The sequence below is a fragment of the Peromyscus eremicus genome, chromosome 10 (genome assembly GCF_949786415.1).
Source record: "Peromyscus eremicus chromosome 10, PerEre_H2_v1, whole genome shotgun sequence".
In the NCBI taxonomy this organism is placed as follows: domain Eukaryota; kingdom Metazoa; phylum Chordata; class Mammalia; order Rodentia; family Cricetidae; genus Peromyscus; species Peromyscus eremicus.
Genome location: NC_081426.1, coordinates 30304347 through 30327791, shown reverse-complemented (window position 1 = coordinate 30327791; position 23445 = coordinate 30304347). Strand labels below are relative to the sequence as shown.

At 48.3% G+C, this 23445-nt stretch overlaps 1 protein-coding gene across 4 annotated transcripts in view; it reads right to left on the bottom strand.

Annotated features, from left to right (window-relative positions):
- Afap1 (actin filament associated protein 1) overlaps positions 1–23445 on the bottom strand; it is a 111804-nt gene that overhangs the window by 67910 nt on the left and 20449 nt on the right. For all 4 annotated transcript variants that reach the window (XM_059275757.1, XM_059275759.1, XM_059275760.1 and 1 more), the window contains one exon: positions 117–245. In XM_059275757.1, the coding sequence (XP_059131740.1) occupies positions 117–245 (129 nt within the window). The remainder of the gene's footprint in view (positions 1–116; positions 246–23445) is intronic.

Here is a 23445-nt window from a genome sequence, read left to right as displayed (position 1 = left end):
GTCAGAGGATATATTGGAAGAGAACAAATGAATACAGTTTAGAAATACGGTAGAACTAAAGAGGGTTCGGAAGCCTAGGAATCTGGACCAAGGATGCCCAGTGGCCTATGACTCACCCTTGGATGACTGCATTCGCAGCAGGATGTTGGTGAGCACTGCCTTTTTCTCTCTGACAGTTGATGTGAGGTACTCATGGTCCAGGAGCTCCAGGAAGAGACGAAGTTCAACTATTAACTCTTCCATTGCTGGAAAGAAAGGAGAGAGGAGGAAGAGGCCCATTAGGCTGAGGGTTTGCAGGTGTCATATGGAGTGTGAGCTTCTCCCCAATGGCTCACATTCAATCTGATCACCGGATGATTTAAGTATTCTACATTCTTACACAGTGAGCTTGCTAAGCCAGACGCACTACAGCCTCATGATCCTCCCCACACACGCATGACTCCTTCACCCTCACTTCAAGGCAGCAAAGCTCAACTGGAGAAGAGCCAGAGCCAAAGTCAACAATGGAGCAGCCCCAGAGTAGACGTTATTCCATGTCAGTGTGTGATGCTGAATTTCAGTGTCCAGAAAAAGATCAGAGTTCAAAACATCAGTTTCAAATAGCCATCAGCACACAGGTTACAAAACACAGCCCCAACTTGCTCTTCTGAGCCGCCTCCGTCACCAGGACAACAGGGATGCTATACACACTGCAGCAAGGATACCAGGTGTCAGGGCAGCGAGAGTTCAAGTTCGAGTGGTGACTCCCTGCCCCCATGTCCTTCGCACTAAAATGATGGCAGACATTGACATTTTGCACAAGACTGGAATTCAGGGTTGTATCAGCAACTTCTAACTGATTGTGTGCGCTCTAGGGCTGTCCAGAACCCTTTGCAGGGTTGGCAGGTCCACAACAGTTTCACAACAGGGAGACCCTGTCTTCCTAATGCTGCAGTGATGGGGCAGATAAATACAAGGGTGAACTGCGTGCATACACACATGTCAAGCATTGGCATCTAGCCTCGAGTGCTGGCACAAAGCTTCAAGAACTGGCACCTAGCCTTAAGCACTGGCACAAAGCTTCAAGTACTAGCACCTAGCCTAAAGCACTGGCACCTAGCCTCAAGTACTGACACTAAGCTTCAAATACTGGCACCTAGCCTCAAGTACTGACACTAAGCTTCAAGTACTAGCACCTAGCTTCAAGCACTGGCACCTAGCCTCAAGTACTGACACTAAATTTCAAATACTGGCACCTAGCCTCAAGTACTGACACTAAGCTTCAAGTACTAGCACCTAGCTTCAAGCACTGGCACCTAGCCTCAAGTACTGACATTAAATTTCAAATACTGGCACCTAGCCTCAAGTACTGACACTAAGCTTCAAGTACTAGCACCCAGCCTCAAGCACTGGCACCTAGCCTCAAGTACTGACACTAAGCTTCAAGTACTAGCACCTAGCCTCAAGGACTGGCACCTAGCCTCATGAGTGGCATGGTGTTCCTCACACCTGAGAACCACTCTCCCTGAAGAGTGCCCTTGAAACATTCTTGACACTACTCAGGTAGTAAAAACCATTGCTTGTATCAAGTCTCAACCCTTGGGACTGGCCCTTTCCCTGCTGTAGCTCAGGAAGCCCCTCTGCAGGTGGCTAGAGCCCCCTGTGTCACCTAACTGGAATGAATAACAGGCCTGCTACAACTATTCATTCACACGTTCTTTTTTTCTCAAGCTCCTGTATGCACTGAGCCACACCCCAGGCCTACCCATTCAGCACTTTCCAGACACATCTCAGAAACAAGATAACTGCACTCACTACTTCTAAAGAAACAACTGATAGGTTTTTTTTTTTTTCAATGACCTTTTTGAGGCTCCATTAAGAATTTTGGAGTCTGTGTCAGACACTGTGAATGCGACAGCCCCCGAGACTGCTTTTCTAACAAGGTCAGAGGGATTTTGAGAAACATTACATTTGGGTGCCACACAATGTCACCTGTCCACAGTGAAAGATCCGTGCAGCTCAGGTACTGTACAGCAAGTGTGGGCGACGGACCACCTGAAATGCCAAATGACCTGACAGTGTCTCCTGTCAACCAGAGCCAGATAGCATCAGAAATACAGTCACCAAGCTTCTAGTGCAAAGAGAGCGGTCACCATTTCCTGTAAAGGCCACTGAAAACCCTCTTTCCTGGCTATCTAGCCAATTGAGGGCACCTCCACCTTAAAGGCATCCTCCCCTCAGTCTGGATATAGATGAGAACTCAGCTGTCTTCCACTGAGCCCAATGTCAAGCAGACCAGCAAAAGCAGTGAGCAATATCTCTACTTGTCTTGTTCTGGTAAATGGAGACATTTTCCCTAAATCTATCTCATATGTGTTACTATGTGATGCTGACTGGTGTTTAATACATTAACAAGTATCTCCAAACTCTTAGCTATGGACCAATGGCACAGCACAGTGGGCAAAGCCTCATCGGCTGGTGAGAGCCAGTTTATTCTTTGCTTACCTCTAGAAACCTAAAGCGCAGTCCACACAGAAAGCACTGGAATGTCACTGAGGAATGGCATAGGACATTCACTGATAGCTCTTACAGGAAAGGCAAACTGTGCCTACCCAAGTCACTGTGAGGGCACGTGGCATCTTGTTCAGTTCTCAGTAACTACTTGGTATGTCTGGGTCATCTGTAAGACACCAGGGAGTGGGGGCACAGTACTTTACAGGGACAACAGTCAGGTCTCGTGGCAAAAGGGGACGAACGGGGCTGGAAGAGTCAGGGGGCTGAAGCAAGAATCCCACTGTGACCTGGAGAAGCCACCTGTGCCTCACAGTGAGAAGGGTGAGTGATTCGGGTAACTCCTGGGCAAACACCAAGAAGGCCCCTCTCAGAACACAGATGCTAAACACTGACGAGCACCTGAGCACATGGCCTGCCTGGCTCACTAGGAGAGGCCATGGTTCTGGGGGGCCAAGGGAATGAGTGTGCCCATGCTTGCTGGAGGCCCCTGCTTCAGCCCTGAGACGACAGGCCCTGCCTCACCATCTGGAGATGGGAGGAGAGAGTCCTGGCCAAAGGCATCAGGTAAAAACAGGAGCCCAACCAGGAGTTGCAGCGGGCAGACTGGGGAGTAGGCCTCCCAGCCCTCCCTTCATACGGAATTCTGCTCTTTGCGTGAGAGACATTAACTCTTCTGAGATAACAAAGAACCCTATCACCACAACACCGAAGGTTTAGCTCCACAGTCACGTCCTTTAAGACCAACCCTCCAGCTGAGCTTTGCTCAGCACTTTGCAAATCCTTCTTCAAGACAGAGTCTATTGGAAAGATGTCCAATTCGCCAGTCCCGGCTTGCTTTCTACTGTTGTGATAAACACCATCACCGAAAGCATCTTGGGGAGGAAAGGATTTATTTCATTTTATGCCTTCCAGTCCCTCACCAAGGGAAGCCAAGGCAAGAACTGAAGCAGAGACCACGGAGGAACACTGCTTACTGGCTCGCTCTCTCGGGCTTACTCAGCTACCTTTCTTACACGGCCCAGGCTCACCCGCCTAGCTATGGCAACTCCCACCTTGCTTACACCTGGGAATGGCACTGCCCATGGTGGGCTGGGCCTCCCACCTCAATTAGCAGTTAAGGAAATGCCTCATGGACACAGTCAAGGGCCAATCTGATCTGAGCAATTAATTTTTCAGTTGAAACTGTTTCCCTTAGAGGACTGAAAGTTTTGCTCAAGGATGCAGTCCATTCTTCCTGCTGGACCCTGGCCAGAGGACTGCACCCACACTAACTAGTGGCCTCCTAAAACCTGAGCATTTTTCAAGCTCTTTCCTCATGGGCCCCTCATGATCTTATCCTCTCTGAAACAGGTGGCAGAAATGAGATTAAAAACAGCAGGTGACTGGCCTGCGGCACAGGCTGAGGAGGAACTCTCTGCACAGGGAGCCCTGCCTTCATCAGACACTCCAGCCCTGAAACCCAGCACCCTACGCTGGATGGAATGGTGGTCACTGAACACAGACTGGGGTCAAGGACCTAAGAACTGCTAGCCTCCCCACAAAAAATTCCCCCGAAATACCCTCATTCCATTCTACTTGACACTGCACCCAAGGCTCATAGTCTGTCTCTTCCCCCAGGCAGGAGGCAATTTGCAGCCAAGAACCACCTCGTGTGTCTCTCAGCAGGAATGTCTAGCATGATGCCTGCCGGGTACCTGCTCTGTGTGCTAAGTCAACTCACTGGTGAATTTCCAGTCTCCTTAACAGGCAGGATCCCTGAGCTGTGTGTGTCTTAAAGAGAAAATTGCAGAGGGAAAAAAAAATGCTGTCCCTGAATAGCAACTGTGTCTTCTGTGACATCTTTAGAACTGAAGAGAAGCATGGCGGGAGGCCAACTGGGACACGGCCCTTTTCTTGGGCGGTTACCACACCTGGCAGGGCCTCATCTGCTGGAGCATGTTCTCAGGCGTGTGCTGAAGGGACCCAGCACTCCAGTGGCAGGGAAGGGAAGCAGCCACCACCCGAGTATGGCCATGCATATTTTCCCTTATAGGGTTACAGTTCAGTCTCCTCCAGCAGCTTCTTCCAAACATTTCCCCAGGCCTCGGCAGATAATCTAAGGAAGCTGCTTCTAGGTTGGCCTCGAGCTCCCAGAAGCAGCAGCTGAGCTTTTAGTTCCCCTCAGCCGGAGGACAGCATCTGATGGTCTTTAATAATCAAGATGGCCATCATCTGAATGTCTGGGTGACTGTGAATGAGAGTCACTAAAATGCTTCTTTTCAGTTTTCTAATCTGTGATGTCAGAATCTGAACGGTCAGCTGCCCATCCATGCTGCTGGAAAGATCCTGGGGACTATAAATCAGATCCTCAGCCCAGCCACTGGTGAGAATGTAACCTGAAGCTGTCCTTAGCTCCTGTGTGAACAGAACCCGCGACAATTTGCTGAGTCTCGGACAGATGCTGCAAGAGTCTTAGGAATATTCATCCATGTTGGGAAGAAAGTCTATTTGTAGGAGCATGGTTATGGTTCTGGGTATCATCCTTGCCAAGTGCCTTAGAACCAGGTCAGGAGAAGTTCCCAAGGACTGGTGTGAAAATCCCCAGAACTCATCCTTTCCAGGAAGTATTATGATACTTCAAATTGGATTAATTCAAGGAAGTCCTAAGAGAAAATACCCTTCCATTGGTTTGTTGGAAGCTAAGGCAGTCAGGATCTGGATGTGATCACCATAGTGCAAGTCACCTCAGAGCACCACAGGGCAAGACTTTCTTACTCGTATGAAGAGTCATATGAAGCTCACAGGTCACGCAGTGGAGTGCAGACATGACACAGGAAGCATGGCATTCCACCCTCCACATCTGTCCAGTTTAATTCACTTCAATTTAATTAACTAGTTGTCTAACACTATGCTCACAAGGTTGTATTCAAAATTTAAAGACCAGCAAGATCCAGTCCTGGGCATCTGTGCTTCCACAATCCAGAGCCACACAACACAGGGAACTGTAGCACCAGGAACAGGCATGGTAAAGGATTTTAGAAAAAGTGGTCTTGATTTCTCTCCATTTTGAAAAGATAATCTGAGAATAAAGATGATACCCAGAACCATAGCCATGCTCCTACAAATAGATTTTCTTCCCAACATGGATAATTCATGAAGCTGAGCAGCGATAGTGAAAGGTTGGAGCTCAAATAGGCACAGTCAGATGAGGGAAGAGATGACTACTGATAGTGTAAGGACAGAGGGAGGGGTGTTATGCTGCTTTTTCTCTTTTTCCATTTTCATGTGTGTGCATGTTTGCATGTATGTGGGCACACATGTCTGGGTTTATGGAGGTTGATGTCCAGTCTCATCCTTAATCTCTCTTCTGCCTTATTCATTGAGGCAGGGTCTGTCAATCAAATCAGGATCTTACTTAACAGCTAGTCTCACTAGCATTATACTCTGGGAACCCCTTCTCTACCTTCCCAGGTTAGAATTAAAGGTGGCTGCCACACTCATCCAGACTTTACATGGATTCTAGGGATCCAAACTCAGGTCCTCACATCTGTGGGGCAGGCACATTAACCACTAGGCCATCTCCACAGCATGGGAAGGGCATGGTTATGCTCCAGTCATTGTAAGAATGTTTAAACATTACAGAACTAGAAACTCAATGCAAAGATCTGGGTACCAAGGACAGGGTGGACAGTATACAATCCCATACACTCAAATGAAGAAACAAGCAAGCAGCCCACACACACACACACACACACACACACACACACACACACACACACACACACGCGCGCGCGCACACACACATACACACACACACACATACACACACATACACACACATGCACACACACACACACATGCACACACACATGCACACACAGAGCCATAACTGTGATTACTACAAAAAAGCAAGTAGGCCAGGCTACAGATCAGTGGCAGAGGGCTTTGTTTTGCATGCTAGAGGCCCTGGATTCAACACCTAGCACCATAAAAACAAAACAATAAGCATCTAGCCAACAGTTCTCTGTCAGTTTTTTCAAGGCCTTTTGATCTTGATCTCTTTTTTCTTTTCTTTTCTTTTTTCTGTTTAAAAACCAGAAATGAAAAAGATTATTTTTTTAAACCAAGAGACTACATAGAGGAGATGTGTCTGACAAAGTGTTTCTGCCACTACACTGAACACCAAGAACGTACAAAGGCAAACAGCCCAGTAATGAGTAAGCCAAGGAGTTATGACATTTTTCCATGAAAGTTGCAAATGGCCACTGAATGTGTAGGAAGGCGCTGCAGTCCCTCGTCACAGATGCACACACCAAACCACCGTGGCATTCCTACATTTACCAGCCAACTAAAGATTAAATGACAGAAATACATTTCCCCAGTGGGAGGGGACAGGGAGCCTTATTCCACTCCTAACCCTCAGAGGACAGTGTGACAGCATCCTAAGGTTAAAGATGCCCCCACCATGTGCCCAGGAACCCGTGCCCAGGGATTCACACAAGACACATAACTGCACACATCCACACCAGAATGTTGGTAACTTTATTCAAAACAACCCAAACTAAGCCTAATCTAAAGGACCATTAACAAGGCCCAAGGCCAGGCCTAAATATGTTACACTGTGTTCAGTCCAGAATTACCCTCAGCAATAAAAAGAAATAAACACACACATAAAACTCAGGTGAATAAGCCAGGCAGTGGTGGTGCATTTATTTATTCCCAGCACTTGGCAGAGGCAGAGGCAGGCAGATCTCTGTGAGTTCAAGGCCAGCCTGGTCTCCGGAGTGAGTTCTAGGACAGCCAAGGCTACACAGAGAAACTCTGTCTCAAAAAAACACTAACTAACTGACTAACTAAATAACTAAATAAATGAATGAATGAATGAATAAATAAATAAATAAATAAATAAATAAATAAATAAATAAATAAATAAATAAATAAAGTGAGCAAGCCCAGGTAAATCTACCAAGAGAGCTACATGTAGAGAACACCCATCCATAAAATGAAATCCCAGCGAACAAAATCCCAGAGGCAGCCACTGTGCCTGGCCACAGAGCTGATCAGGGCTGCTCCAGATCAGGGTGTAGGGAGTTTGGCCAGGTGACTCCAGGGCTGGAGAAGAGTTCTGAACTCACAGATTGAGGCTCTGTGAGTCACAGTAGCAAAGATCTGGAGAAACTCAACAGGTCAAGGTAACCAGGTTAAACAGGAAACACTATTTTATCTGGTAAAATTAGATCCACATAAATATAATTTTAGGAAAAGACTACTGGCTGGCAGCAATAAAAGGATTAGAAGCAGGGATAGGGAGCTTGGTTGGCTTCCCACAGGAGGAAGGCAGGCAGGTTCTGCCACAGGCATCAGGGAAGCAAGGGCCCCTCCTCACCACCACTCAGGGCCTGGCACTCAGAAATGGGGTTCTTCCAAGCCTTGAGGGACTGAGAAAACACACTCAAACACAAAGGAAAGCATGGAGCCAAATAAAACAATAGTCAGAGGACTTTCTCATCTGGTTGGTGAGGAAAATGAAGTTTAGAGAGAGGAACAGCTCACATAGATCGAAAGAACAGGAGTCATCAGGTCAAACCAGTTCTGTCTTCATCCAAGGATTCCAAGATCCTGATGAAATACAGCTGGCCAGGTCGGGGAGAAGGTCAGGAATGCATGAAGTGTTGGCCCACAGGGTGCAGCATTTGGAGAGAGGAAGAACTGCCTAGCCCTGGGCATGCTGAATGGTACAGAGGTCAGGTGCTAGAGTATTACATCCTTTGTGGTCCTCTCGAATCCCATTGACTCGCTTCCTTCACAGTGACAAGCTTCTAAGTCACAGGGACAAGCAGAGGTGTCCTATGCACCACACTATGGTTGTAACCAAGCAGACACTAAAGCCTAGAGATGAAAGGCAGGTTCAAGGGCACAAGGTTCAACACCCTGGCATAATGAATTACTCACACTCTATATTCCTGCAGTGACAGGGCACATGGGCACAATGGCCCTGGTACCATCTCTAAACAGAGGAACAATCGCACTGAAAGCCACTCAGGAGAAAGAAATGAGCAATCATGTACCCTGAGAGCCTGTGACACACACAGCCCCTGTACTAAGCCCACACTCCAGCTGGCACCACCTGACCACAGGGACAGCAGGCTCTATGCAGGAGGGACGTTGGCTGGCAGCTTCCACAGACCTTCTGCCATCTCCAAGGGAGACATCCAGAGCCATGAGGACCTCCAGACAGCTAACCAGTTCCAACATGATCATGTGACTTGCCACTGCTTTATTAAATAAAAAGCCTAATCTAATTAAGTTCTCAAAACTACAACTTTGGGGACTGTCGAGATGGCTCAGTGAGTATAGGCATCTGTTACCAAGCTTAATGACCTAAGTTCCATCCACAGGACCCAAATGTGGAGGGAGAAAACTAACTCCTGCAAGTTGTCCTGTACTCCACATACATATGCAGTACACACACCCCTGCCGCTCACATGCACATAAAATAAATAAAAATACAATTTACAAAAACTACAACGTAGGATGTGAGGGATACAGTGGAAGCAGAATCTTCCAGAATCCTGAGACAACAGGCTTCCTGCTAAGTAAGCCTCTGTCGTCTGAAACTCCCTAGACTGTTTCCTGCCACATTTCCTACACCCACCCCAGCCAGCCTTCCAGTCAAGGAGAAAGTGGGGGAGGGTCCACAGTACTCCCTAGTTGGCAGAAGGAGAGAAGGCACAATCATAATCCAGGAAGGCCTCCACATTATGTCACAGACACTTTCCATAACACAAGAAAACAAATGTGTCAAGGGGTCACAAGACCTGCCAGTCATACCACAGGAGGTGGCGGGACACATGGGTTTTCTCTGGTATATCTGATGAGTTCACACCTCTTTGCATTGTTCCACAACTGTCTGAGGCGTATTTAAGGGTGCAAGGGCCAGCAATAGATAAAGGGCTACTCACACTCTATATCCCTGTAGGGACAGGGCCGAGGAACACAATGGGCCTGGCATCCCTTTTCTATCCAGAAAATGACTTTGGATCATGTTGGGAAAACACCAGCTGCCTCCCAAGCCCTGTGCAGGCTCAATCACACTTCCACTGTAGGAAAGCCAAGGCAAAGTCATAGGCAGCATGACCCCTGAGTAGGGCAGACCTGCTGCTGCAGGAGATAAGGAACCTTTAGAGTGCCACCTCCCTCTCTGTTCCACAACCACCCATCAGAATATTCCACCAGCCTCAGAATGGCTAGATTGTTTGCAAACCAGGAAAAGAGCCTACACACCAAAGCTCCCCTGCATCTGCTCTGGGTTCATGGACATAAACTCCAAAAAGGAAGGCTTGAAAGCCAAGGTAAAGCACACTGTTCTAACATGGCGGAAAGCCCTGGGAAGGTAAAACAGAAGCAAAGAGAACTACAGGCCCGAGAGGCCCTGGGAAGCCCCACCAGTGCATGTGGTGGCTTTCTCAAAGAGCTGCCCTAGGCCTTTACAGGAAGTCCGTCCTCAGGAGTCTCGGGACCTCTCTCACTGGCCCCTGCAGTACAGCTGTCACAGAGCCTGCAGCGGAGCTTCTAGACCCTGCTGGCTCCTCTCATCCGGTCATCAGAAGGTGCTGGGGCCAGGGACTGTGTCATTGAGTCTCTTCTGACAGCTAGAAGGAAAAGCCTGGGGCTCCCAACAGCAGGCGTGAGACAGCCTTAAAGCTCCAAGGAGGAAGGGCCAAGGCTCTCGAGGGAGTGGAGGCTGAAAGCTGGCATCTGTCTCTCCTCCTGGATCCCCAAGCAGATGGTTTTCCCCCCTGAGCATGTGGGAACAGGAGGCAGGGCGGTGGGCACCTCGTTCTGGGTAACATATGCCAGGGTGTTAATGGAAGCAAATTAGAGGCGAGGCTTGTCTCATGGGCTGCGCTTCAGGGACTGGAGCTGCTGCACTCACAGGATGGGTGAGAGCCAGGTTCCTCTGGGATGTGAAACCCCGGCTCTGGAAGTTCTGCTTACAGCTCTTTGGATGTAGCCTTGACCGTACTCTGTAAAGCTGGGGTGGCCAGAGGCTTGGCTGAGATGTTATTTTGTTAAATGTCCTATGTGTAGAGCTTGGCACAGTCTTGGACACAGAATAGATCTTCAGCAAATCCTGGCAACTGGCACTTTCATTACTGGTATGATCTTCTTCTACACCAAAGAAGTTTATCATGGGTTCCTCTCCACGCAAAGAGCAGGTGGAAAGATTAAAGACAGGTAATATGCAGCCTGCCCCTTCCATGGCCGCCAGTCAGGGTTCACCACACCATGGCTCTTGCCACCCCTCAGAACCCACGTTAGTCTCCCATGTGCTTTACAAGGAAGCTGCTCCTCCAAACACGTGGCTCCTTTTTAACAGGAATGAATTGTGATGAGAAGACAGCACCACTTCATAAGACAGTAAGGAAACTTCACAAAGTATCCAGGCTCGACAGTGTTAGGAACATCAGGAATTTTATACATATTACAAATACAGATGCAACACACACACACACACACACACACACACACACACACACACACACACGCACACACGCACACGCACACACACGCACACACACGTGTACACACACACACACACACACACACACACACACACACACGTTCAATACCATCTACACATGGTTCTTCCCAGATGTTTGACTCAGTTTAGACCCCTGCCCTGGATTCCAGCTCCCATTTCCAAGGGCCTTCTGTGGAGAACTCAGACACAACCACTGTGGAATGCTGTGGCAATGACTAATCACAGGTGCGAGACACCCTGGGCAGCCTGGGGCAGTGAGAAAGCATTACAGAAATCAGGCCTCCAAGGGCTTAGGAACTAGAGGGAAAACAGGGCTTTCAAGCAAGATTCTGCCCGGTTACTCAGAGCAGGAAGTCGGACAGTGACTGGGGCCTAACTTCACAGAGGCAAAGCAGAGCTAGGGCAGCTCTGGCCATTATCTACCTATCACCCAGCCCAGAGACAAGTCTCACTAGGCTCTCCTTCCAAATGCAGTCAGTCTGCTCCCTCACACTGCCCTAAGCTAGCCCATCGTTCTCCCTCCCTCCCTCTCTCTCTGTCCCTCCCTCCCTCCCCCTCCACTCAGGTCACTCTCGCAAATGTCCTCTTTTCCTCCCACCTCTGCACATTGGCTTCACACTCAAACACCTAAGAAAACACACAGAGAGAGAAAGGGCCATGTTTGGGGACCCCGGGTGAAGGGCAAGCAAAAACCCTCTGTACTCCTTTCGAGACCTTTTCCAAATGCCTGAATTATTTCAAAATAAAAAAAGGGGAAACCCACCATCCCTCTTCATGACCATCCTATTCTCTTGGCCAGGACTCTCCCCATTCAGACCATCCTTTTTTTAAAAGGAAACACTAAGAAGTCTTTACCTTCTATAGTTTGGGTAAGGTTCAAGGGTGGCCACAGGGGTTCATGTGTTGGGAGCTCTGTCCTCTGCATGGCTGAGTAAACCTTTATGAAGTGGAGCCCAGAAGGTCATTCTGGCTCCTCCATAGTCTTTCCCTGGCTCCCTGGCTCATCCAAGTTATCCTACATGTTTCCATGATGCCATTTACTGGGAATTCAAGGCCACCGGATCACCAACTTTCAGCCACAATACTGTGAGCTGAGGAAATTCCATAAAGGATCTGGGCTTGACAGTGTTAGCAATATGAGGATATACACACACATTTTAAGGATATATAAGGAGGATATATCCCCCACTGTTTGTCCTTTGCATAATCTCAATTTCACAACAATAAAATACACATAAATGGAGACTTGTCAGGAAACATTTAGAGTACTTTGACGCTGGGATAGAGGGTGGAGCATGCTGAGAAGATGTGAACCTCCCTGGCCTGGGAGGCATGAGTCAAGATTTGCACCTGGAAGGCTCACTACTGATGCACTCACGGAATTTCCCAGAGTGTATATATGCCTTCCCTGGACCGCAAGTCCCACGAGGGTCACTCCAGAGCTGAGCACGGTCACACTACAATAGGCTCACATGTACCACCTGATAACTAGTGTCTGAGTCGGGGATGACATTTTACCACTCAATTATCTATCACAGAAACGCTACAGCAAACTGGAGTTTTCCTGTTGGGAAAGGATAGGAACAAAAATTATCTTTTTCCAAGAAGGACAGACATCAAAAAGGTCTTCATTCTACAGCACAAGACCTCATCTTTATCAATGGCCTGCAAACTAATGAGCCTCCGCCTCTTCTGAAACCCCAAATAAGTGTGTGGTGGCTTCTGCTCACCATTCTGGAACCTCACGGGACCTAAGAAAAGCAGAAGGTAACCGGGTCTAGCAAAATGAGTATCGCAGCAAGTGGTGGGTGGGTGACAGCCTTGAAGCAAGATGGCAAATAGGTTTCAAAACACCAGTCAACTGGTAGTGGCTGGGAGCTTAAGAGAAAGCAAAGGGAGTATGCCTGGAGGAGACAGCTCAAGAATGCATCATTACCTCTGTGACTAATAACCAACATGGCAAACTGGGCGGTGGTGGTGCACATCTTTAATTCCAGCACTCGAGAGGCAGAGGCAGGGGGATCTCTGTGAGGTTGAGGCCAGCCTAATCGGCAGAGCGAGTTCTGGGACAGCCAGGGCTATATGAAGAAACCCTGTCTTGAAAAACCAGATAGGGCCGGGCGGTGGTGGTGCACGCCTTTAATCCCAGCACTCGGGAGGCAGAGCCAGGCGGATCTCTGTGAGTTCGAGGCCAGCGTGGGCTACCAAGTGAGTTCCAGGAAAAGACGCAAAGCCACACAGAGAAACCCTGTCTTGGAAAGAAAAAAAAAAGAAAAACCAGATAGGTAGGTAGGTAGATAGATGGATAGATAGATAAATAAATAGATAGATAGATCGACAGACCGACAGACAGACAGACAGACCGACAGACAGACAGCATGGCAAAAGGCTACATGGAGAAACACTGTCTCAAAAAACCAAATAAGTAATAAATGGCATGGCAAAAAGCCTCAGATGTGTTTTCACTCTCAATGATTGGCATGGTCTTCACACTCACATGCCTCCCTTCAGACCAGACAATAGTGATAGCCCCACAAATCCATTTGGCTGGAAACTTAGCTGTCTCTAACAAAGTAACACTGAATAAATCTTGCAAGAATAACATTCTCAGTGACTCCAGTTATTACTAAGCCATGAAAACCTGCAATCGGAGAGAAGCACGAGATAACAGCCACATATCCAGAATGCACCCACCCTGCTTCCCCAGGACAATTGTTTATTGGCAAATGGTCTTTTCCTCTCCAAAATGTTCATTCTTTTTCAGAGCCTGAAACTGAGTATTGAAGTGGCCAAGGATACCAAAGAAAGATGGAATGTGCAGATTCCAGGAAAATGAACCGGCTGGGGGGGGGGGGGGTGAGGGCTGCAACACAGAGGCACTCTCCACATGAAGAAGACAGCTGTCACCAACCGCCACTGGCCCCTTCACTTGACCCTAACCACGCCAGCCTGAAAAGCACTAAGTGTACATACCCCAAACAAATGGCTTCTGAAACAAGACCTTCAACCAACAAGGACCAGAGCCCAACTCCTATGAACAACTGAAAACCTGGGAAAGACAGGAGCTGTGTTTTCCATCCCAGCTGCCATAATCTGGCACCGATGCAAGGATTCACTGAAGCAAAGGAGTGGATGGCAGGGGCACGTGGCACAGCAGCCAGGAGAAGCATGGGTCGCAGGCAGAGGAAGGGCTATGGACTAGCTTGCATCAAAAGCCAAGAACACCGCCAGCGCCTTCAGGGAGTCCGTGCCTGATCCCAACTCTGCTTTCATCAGTTAACAACTTTGCCTGCCTTGCTGGCAAAGCCTTGCTGCTGTCAGGCTCCTTTGCTGGGAGTCCATCCCAGACCTTAGCAATGCCCTCCCCCTTGATAGTGAAAGTATTCTCTTTATACCAAGAATAGTTTCTGAGAGGAATGCAGTCTGAGGCCTACTGTTGAGGAAGAGTGCTGGAAGCCTGCTCACAAGGTATACTGACTAACAAAGAAACAGGCAGAGTGTGCCCAGTAGGGAGATGGACAAGTAAAATTTAATAAAGCTAAGGGGCCTGCTACACCCCAACTTCTCTAAATTAAATGGTATCACATGCCTATGCTTTCCACCAGAACACTCTGACTAGACCATCACTGGGACCATTATTTCCAGCTCTCATTTGTACAACCACTCGAAATGCCTCCCTCTGTCATCCCACAGTCTCAGAGCTGCAGGAAAAGCCCCTTCTGGAGCATTGTGATGCCACCTGGGTGTGAGGGAAGAGGTAGGAAGGGGATAAGAAGACAGCACCAGCCAGGGCAGACCCTGGGGTCAGGGAAAGATGCCTCATCCTAGGCAGGCAGCATGCCAAACATACCCTCCCCTTGAGCCCCTGGATGGCTAGACTGGACGAGCAAGAATGTTCCTCCAGGTTCTGTCATTTTCCTAGATACAGCTGGAGCAGTGAAGGCTGGAACTCCGAAATCTGAAATGCTCCCAAATTCCTAATTTTCTAACTTCATGCAGCTCCACTGTGGAGTTCTGCATGAGGAATCTTTGACCAGTGAAGTCGAGGCAAGTATTTCAAAATCCAAAACCAAAACGCTATATCTGAGGCACTCTGGCCCCAAGCACTTCAGTTAAGAGAGGCTCCACTGATAAAGATGCAAATTCTGAACTCTTCACATAAACAGAGACACTAACGTCCACAAAGCTCAGAATCCTGCAGGCACCATCATTCTCCAGCCTCTTAGATGCCAGCATCCTGGAGATGCTGCAGCGGAACCCACCCTCTCATTCCCATCAAAAACCACTGGCTGGGAGTGGAGACATGACTCAGGTTGAGAGCACCTTCTGCTCTTGCAGAGGACCCAAGTTAGGTTCCCAGCATCCACATCAGGTGGCTCATAACTGCCTGTAACTGTAGCTCCAGGACCTGATACTCCTCTGGCTTCTACAGGCACCTGTGCTTGCGCACGTGCGCACGCGCACACATACACACTCTCACACACACACACACACACACAATTTTTAAACTTACAAACTACTAAGTTGAGCATAAGAAAGACCTCAACTTGCTTATATACTTAAAAAAAAGAAAATGACTTTTAAAAAAAGAATATAGAGGATCATCTTTGGACAGCTCTACTTCTAGAATTTGGGGTGGAATAATTAAATTTTTCATGATTCCAAGAAAATCAACAATGCATCTTCACTGCCTAAAAAAGAGCAATCTTTCTGAGCCAGGCATGAAAGAGAACCCAGCTGGTTGGGACGGATGATAATCAGTTCTCAGTGGGCTCTTGGTCCCAACTCCCAGGGCGATGTGTGGAAGGAAAAAGCTATCAATGACCAGGCATCTGACCACTTACTCACCACACCATCTGCTTCTCCCTCATGCAAATTTAAATAATGTGCCCTGTCTTGAGACAGAGCTAGGAGCTGCATCTGTCATTCTAAGGCTCACACAATGGTGACTAATAGATTCAAGTTGTACCTTAAACAGGAGCCTAACGTACTTTGATTCTAGACCAAGAATAAACAGAAACTCTAATATTCTGGGTTGGTCCCCCCCCTTTACTAAAACTGTCTTCTCCAAAACTCCCTCTGTGTTTTTATCTGTCGATAGAAGGCACAAGAAAAGTGGAGTTAAAGGGCCTTGTAAATGGCTGCCTTCTTGAGACCCAAGACATATGGGCATTTCTAGCTGGCAGGTTTCCTTTCTGAATCTGTAGTGCACAGCACAGTGTCCTCTCATTGCTACACATCAGAGGAAGGACAGGAGCTCATAACTAGGAAAAGTGTGGGGAAAAGCCAAGTGGCTGAGAAGCTTCAGGGAACAGGAACAGGACCTCTGCTTAGCATCACACAGCCTTGGGTTCAGTCCCAGCACAGCAGAGTAGAACTGCACCCAGGTGACACGCAGCCAAGTTGTGCCTTAGCTGTCACTTCTCTATGAGTACAGAGACCTCCACCCATGTGTTGCTATGATTGACTGATAAATAAAACGCTGATTGGCCAGTAGCCAGGCAGGAAGGATAGTGTAGGCAGGACAAGGAGAGAGGAGAATTCTGGGAGGTGAAGACTGAGGCAGGGAGATGCTGCTAGCCGCCACGAGGAGAAGCATGAGAGAGGCATGATACCGGTAAGCCATGAGCCATGTGGCAAGGTATAGATTTATAAAAAACCGGTTTATTTAAGATATAAAAACAGATAGCAAGAAGCCTGCCTCGGCCATACAGTTTATAAGTAATATAAGTCTCTGTGTGTTTACTTGGGGACTCGAGTGAGAGAGATTTGTCCCACTGCCGGCAGGCTGGGACACAAGAAAACTTCAGCTATACCCATGACTGCAGGCTGTGACTCCCATGCATATATCATGTCTCATGGGACCCACATCTTCCTCTCTGAGGGTGTTCCCTCTAGATCTCTAGGCTAGAGCCACACCTTGCTGCTAAGCACCTGAGGAGAGTCAGCCACCCAGAGTGACCTGGAGGGGGAGGGGCTCAACTTACTATAGTCCCTGATCATATGACAGCACCTGCCAAGAAGGGACAGAAGAAAGGTCAAGCCTCTTTCAGTCCATTCACGAAATCATTCAACAAATGGTTATTAAGTATTCTCTGTGCCAGGGCAGCTGGCTATATAGTGAGAAATCTTTTCCTTTTTTCTTTTCTTTTTTGTTTTTTGTTTATTTTTCAAGACAGGGTTTCTCTAGACCAAGCTAGTGTCGAACTCAGAAATTTGTCTGTCTCTGCCTCCTGAGGGCTGGGATTAAAACTGAGGGCTGGGTGAAAAGTGTGCACCACCACTGTCCAGCCTGAGAAATATCTGGGGACACAGACCAACCAAAACACAGGAGCCGGTCAAGACTACAGAGAAATACACAGCAAGAAAGTCCCTGCCATGTCGCTGTGATGGATGTTGACATGGATGAAAACAGAGGCTACAAGGGGAAGACGGGGCAGGAGAGGACAGCTCAGTGGCTAACTGCATGAACTGCTCTTGCAGAAGACCTGAACTCAGTTCCTAGCACCCACATTCGGCCAGTCATAACTGCCTGTAGCCCCAGCGCCAAGGGAGATCTGGCACCCTCCAACCCTTCACAAGCACCTGCACTCTCATGCAGGCACACACACACACACACACACACACACACACACACACACACTTTAAAATAAAAATAAATATATCTTTAAAAAAAAAAAAGGATGGCACTGAATCAGTCTTTGTAAGAAGACACCTTTCTCCCCTCCCTCTTGCACTCCCCATAAACAGCCCGAAAGGTAGGGGAGACATCACAGTTCCTGTTTTAAAGACAGCTCGGATTTCAGATGTCTGATAGGCATATTTCTGCCCTTTTCGGATAAGGCTCTGTAAACCATCTGGCCAAGGACAGAATGTCATTTTTTTTTAAGAGGAAGCTTTAAATGCAGGCAAGTGTGCATGTTTATTTAAGTGCTTTGTGCTTGCACGGGAGCAGACTGCACTAACAGATTTCTCCGTATTTGGCTGACTTTGCCAGCTTGCCATAAACAGGCTTCTGCCATCTTTTCTTAATTGTTTATAAATAGCACCCCACACCCGAGAATGTAAATCAAGGCAAGCTGTGCCTACACTTGGCTCTGCTGTGACGGCAGTACATGACAACTGCCAAGGCCAGGAGAGGCGATCCAGGCCTTGCAGTGGATGCCACAAAGCTGCCTCGCATTCCTATGACAGCCGGGAGAAGGAAGCAACTTGCTCCCCGCAAAGACAGACGATTCCTTTGTTCGGCAGACAGACACTTGCTGGCTCTGTGTTGGTCTGCCTGTCACGTCCAGTGAGATTTCATGTAGTCACGCATCCTGGAATTCCCCACAGGAATATAAAAGTGCTACTGAGCTCATTTTGCAGACACAAGGAATGGAGACTTGAATACACTGTCCAAGACATCGGGCCAAAAGAGGCTCTAATCTACAGCAAAGGCAAAGCCTCAAACACCTTCCCCATCACACTGTCAAGATGAGATTCAAGTCCCTTCCAAGAGCAAGTCCAGGGACGCTGTCCTGGTTGGCTTTTTGTTGCTGCGATGGGCATCATGACCAAAGGCACCCTGGGTGGGAAATAATCTATTTCAGATCACAGATCACAATCCATCATCAGGGGAGCCAGAGCAGGAGCTCAAGGCAGGCACTGAAGCAGAGGCCTTGGAGGAACACTGCTCAATGGCTTGCTCCCTGAGGCTCACTCAGCCTCCTTGCTTCTGCACCCCAGGGCCCTACCAGGTTCACAGGGGGCTGGACCCTCCCACATCAATTAGCAATTCAGAAAATGCTTCACAAACAAGCCATGGGGTTCCTCTTCCCAGATGTGTCAAATTGACCACCGGATTAGCTACTGCAGACACACTGTGTGAAGTCACAAAGACCAGTCAGGGTTCTGTTCCTCTGACAATGCTGAAATGATCACCCGGGCTAGCACTCGCCATGCTGGGCTCAGCTTCATCCTCCTCATGCTCACCACGATTCTGGGACAGTGCTGCGCTTCATCCCCCATTTACTGATGAGAAAACTGAGGCCCATACAGAAAGGAAGCCATCCATGAACACCTCTCAGGATGCTCAAATTGGAAGATACTCAAAAGCAAATATTCCCTTAATTACATGCTAACCAAACATAAAAATAACAAACACCAGGGGCTGGAGAGATGGCTCAGTGGTAAGAGAGCTGGCTGCTCTTCCAGAGGACCAAGGATCAATTCATCCATGTGATGCTTCACAACTCCCTGTACCTCCAGTTCCAGACCTGACATCTCTTGGCCTGTGAGGGCACAAGGCATGCGAGTGGTGCACCAACACACCCACAGGCAAAGCTCCCACAGACGTGAAAATAAGACACAGATGAAAATAACCTTTAAAAATCAATATGAAATAACACTATAGCAACAATAAAAATTAAAAAGCATACCCAACAGTGAAACTGTCCCTTCCCTGTAATCACTACCCGACACCTCCTCAGAGACAGCCAAGGTTAGCAGCATGCTGAATTTTCCTCAGGAGCCTTTCTGTGCATTTAGAAATAACTACACATACCTAAGTGAAGAAGATCCACACCGGACCTGTTCTCTGCTTGCTGACTTCTCCCTCCTACAGTCGCGGAACAACGCAGAAAGACGAGGCTCCACGCCAGGGGCCCCTTCCTACCATCACTCACGTGGCTGCAGATTCCAGCCCTATTTCCCTACAGCATCCAGAAGTAACTGTTATCTGTGCTTGGCAAGGCTGTGTCATCCAGATTCCTCCACAAGGAAGGATGTGCTGCCCTGAAGAGCCATGCCGGCCCCAGCATGGGTGACACTCTCGCAAAGCCACCAATTTCCTGTCCCGAGTAAAGGAGGGGTCAAAGCTGGGCCATGCTGGCCCGTGGGTCAACACACGGGTGGGAACACCGTGTCCTAGACATAGCTGCAGGCCCAGGCTCTGCCAGGCCCATGGCACAGACCACAGCTATCTCTGCCCCAACTGCTTCCTCCTGCCTTCACTTCCTGGCACCGATCCCTTCATCACCTGCCTCCAGAGACTCCACTTACGGCAGCTTTTCTCCTCCTGGAAACATCTTTGACATCCTCCATTCTTCTCTTCATCTCCCCACTACCAGTTCTGAGCTAGAACTGTAACTATGCAAGATTAGATGGCTCTTTGTACAACACACACACACACACACACACACACACACACACACACACACACACACACACTGTAAAGGACACCCTGAAGAGAAGAGCATAACATCCCAGCAAGCAGGACAATGTGTGCAAACAGGTGTTCTTGGGGCGGTCTTTGTCAGGGTCCCTAAGACCATCCAGGGCAGTGATCCACAGACACCCCTGGTGAGCATAGACTCTCACCCAGCCTAAGTTTCTTTACAATGAAGAGACTCAATGCAAAATCAGCAGAGGGTAGGTATGGGTATGCTCAGGAAACCAGGAGCAAACTTCTAGAATCTTCTCACAGGGGAATCACACAGGACACACCTAAGTCTCTCCAGCAATGAGCTGTGACAGCACATATAAGATATCCCAACAGTTGCCCAGCAGTGGCTCAGAGTTCAGGGTTATCACTAGGGCAGCTCACACTAAAACTGCAGACTCCCCAAAAGAAAGCAAGCGTGGGCAAAAACTACATTGTCTACACAGTCAGCAGAGGCCCAGGGAACCCCTTCCCTCCAGTCAGATGAGGCATCATCCCCAATCCAGGTTTCCAGACACAGCCAGCAGCCCCCCTCACACATGGGCCTCACCTGATGGGGGTCCACTGCCATGAGGTCTCTCCACTACCCCACTCAGGACCCTGGCACTCACGTCAGCTTGTGCCTATGCATCCTGTCTTCTTCACCTCATCTGTTCCCAGCCTTCCCGCAGCAGGTCTTCCTTAATAACTAAGAAAGAGTGAGCCAATTCTCAGAGGTTTTTGCACAGGAAAAATATGAAATTCTGATCTTCAAAAACAGTAAAAGACATCAGAGAAATGCAGAAAGGGAGAAGGCAAACCAGAATGCCAGAGAAGAAGCCAAAGAGTCACGTGGGATGGAAGAAAAGAGGTGCAGGACAGGTGAAATGTGAACTGTCACCGAGGTTCCCACCATCCGAGGAAAAATGCCAGGATTCCGTGGGGGCGGACCTTCAACGGCACACAGACCTCCAGGGATGGACCTATGGCGGGCATCACAACTATTCCAGTGGTCAGCGGGATGCATCTTCCTTACAGCCCTCACTGCTCTACGACCACAGCCCTTTCTTCCTGTACTTCCTTCTGACAACCTGCACGAGAAAAGAGGATTTCAGGCAGCCTCAAAGTTCGGGGTGAAGGTGCATGGTGCTGGAGTAGAGAAGCCAGAGTCCAGCCATGAATCCACGCTCGGGGTTAATCTTCTTATCCATGAAAGGGAGGAAAACACTGCCTGTCTCATAGCTGCAAGGGCCAAATGAAGACACGGACACGTATGAGTTCTGTTCAATAACAGTAAGTTGTCAATACTGGAAAACCTTCACATAGCCTTTCAGCAGTGCCTACTGTGTGCCAAGTTATAGGGTCAAGCCTTGGGGACACAGGAGACTGGAGACTGAGTGAAACAAAAGGGTCCCAGAGCTCAAGGGCCTGCTGTGCCTTAGATCATCAGCGAAGAAGGAATTTTAGGTGAGGAGAAGGCTGCTTCAGTAGTAGAGACAACTGGAGCCAGAAGCCTGGGTCCAAGCCCCAGAACGACCACTTGAGGGTTCTGTGACACTAGGGTTGATAACAGTCAACTTAGCATTTGAAAACAGCCAAGCAGAGGGCTTTGAATGTTCCCAACACAAAGAAATGGTACATCCATGGTGACAGACGAGCTGGTCATGCAGGTCTGAATATTAGACACACGTGCTGCAACGTCACCTTGCTCCACATGTAACTATAATTACTATGTGTCCATTACAAATAAAATGGAAGGCCTGGTGTGGTGGACCATGCCTGTGATCCCAAAACTTGAGAGGTAGAGGCAGGAGGATCAAGGCCAGCCTTAGCTTCTTAGCAAGTTAGAGGCCAGACTGGGCCAGATGACACTCGGTCTCAAAAAGGTCAAAATAAATGAATACATAATTGTTTGCAAAGTGTTCTGTGGCCTTAGGCAAGGTGCCTAACTCTGCTGTGCCTCCCGTTCCTTATCTGCAAAACAAGGCTAATCACAGCAGGGTATGGTTCTCATGGCCTAGAGTGACATTAAATCAGTTCAGACATCACGGTGTGGGGCTCGATTGCACCTAAAAAGGCTTCAAAAGCACAAGCAGGTTTGGAATTTTCCAGAATGAAAAGTACAAAGCCCTGTCGCAGACGTTATCTTTTTGACCCTTGGAACACCTCTCCTAAGACAGCACGATGAAGACAGGGGGCCTGGAGACCCTGTGACTTACTGGCAGGCAGGGAGTTACCGTCTTTCTCCCGCACTCTAGCCTCACACCAGTTTTACTCCTAAACATCAGGAGAAACGGCGACCTAGACTCAGAATAATGACCTAGAGCCACGGGCCCGCAGAACCCAACCGCTTCATTCACAGCCCTCAGAGGCCTCTCTCCTGGACTGCCAAGGCAGGAATCCGAGGTGGGTGCCTGGAGCACCATGCTCGACCACTAGCAGGTCATCTTTTGAGAGATCATCCCATAAAACTAGTGTCACCCTTTTCAAGAAGACAGTGTGGCTTTTACAGAACCATCTACTCCACTTGGAAGGAAGGTCTGAGAAAACCACAGAAGGAAAGCACACTCACACAGCAACAAATTAAGTTCATCTCTCAGAGGCTCAAGTCCCAAAGCCCTCTGGGCACACAGCTGCTCTTCTGAGCTGAAACTGAATTGCAAGGGACAAACAGATCAACTAATGGAAAGAGATTTAAAAAAGAAAATGTCCCATGTAAAGATTCCTTTAACTGGGTTTTCTGGTTGCTTGGTTGATTGGTTGGTTTGGTTTGGTTGGTTGGTTGGTTGGTTGGTTGGTTGATTGGTTGGTTGATTGGTTGGTTTGGTTTGGTTGGTTGGTTGGTTGGTTGGTTGGTTGATTGGTTGGTTGATTGGTTGGTTTGGTTTGGTTGGTTGGTTGGTTGGTTGGTTGGTTTGGTTGGTTGGTTGGTTGGTTGGTTTGGTTTGGTTGGTTGGTTAGTTGGTTGGTTGGCTTGGTTTAGTTTTTCTGGGTCGAATGTCTTATCTGACTCACAAGACAGCACATTCTGATGACATATACACTTTGGTGGGACAAAGCCAGGCACTACAGCAATGCAGATGACTACAGCAGCTGACACTTCACAAGGGAGGATTGGGTAGGGATGCATCACTCAGGTGCAATCAACCCACAGGAGTCACGACCCCCTTTTGGTCGAATGACCCTTTCACAGGGGTCATGTATCAGATATCCTGCATATCAGGTATTTACATTATGACAGGTAACA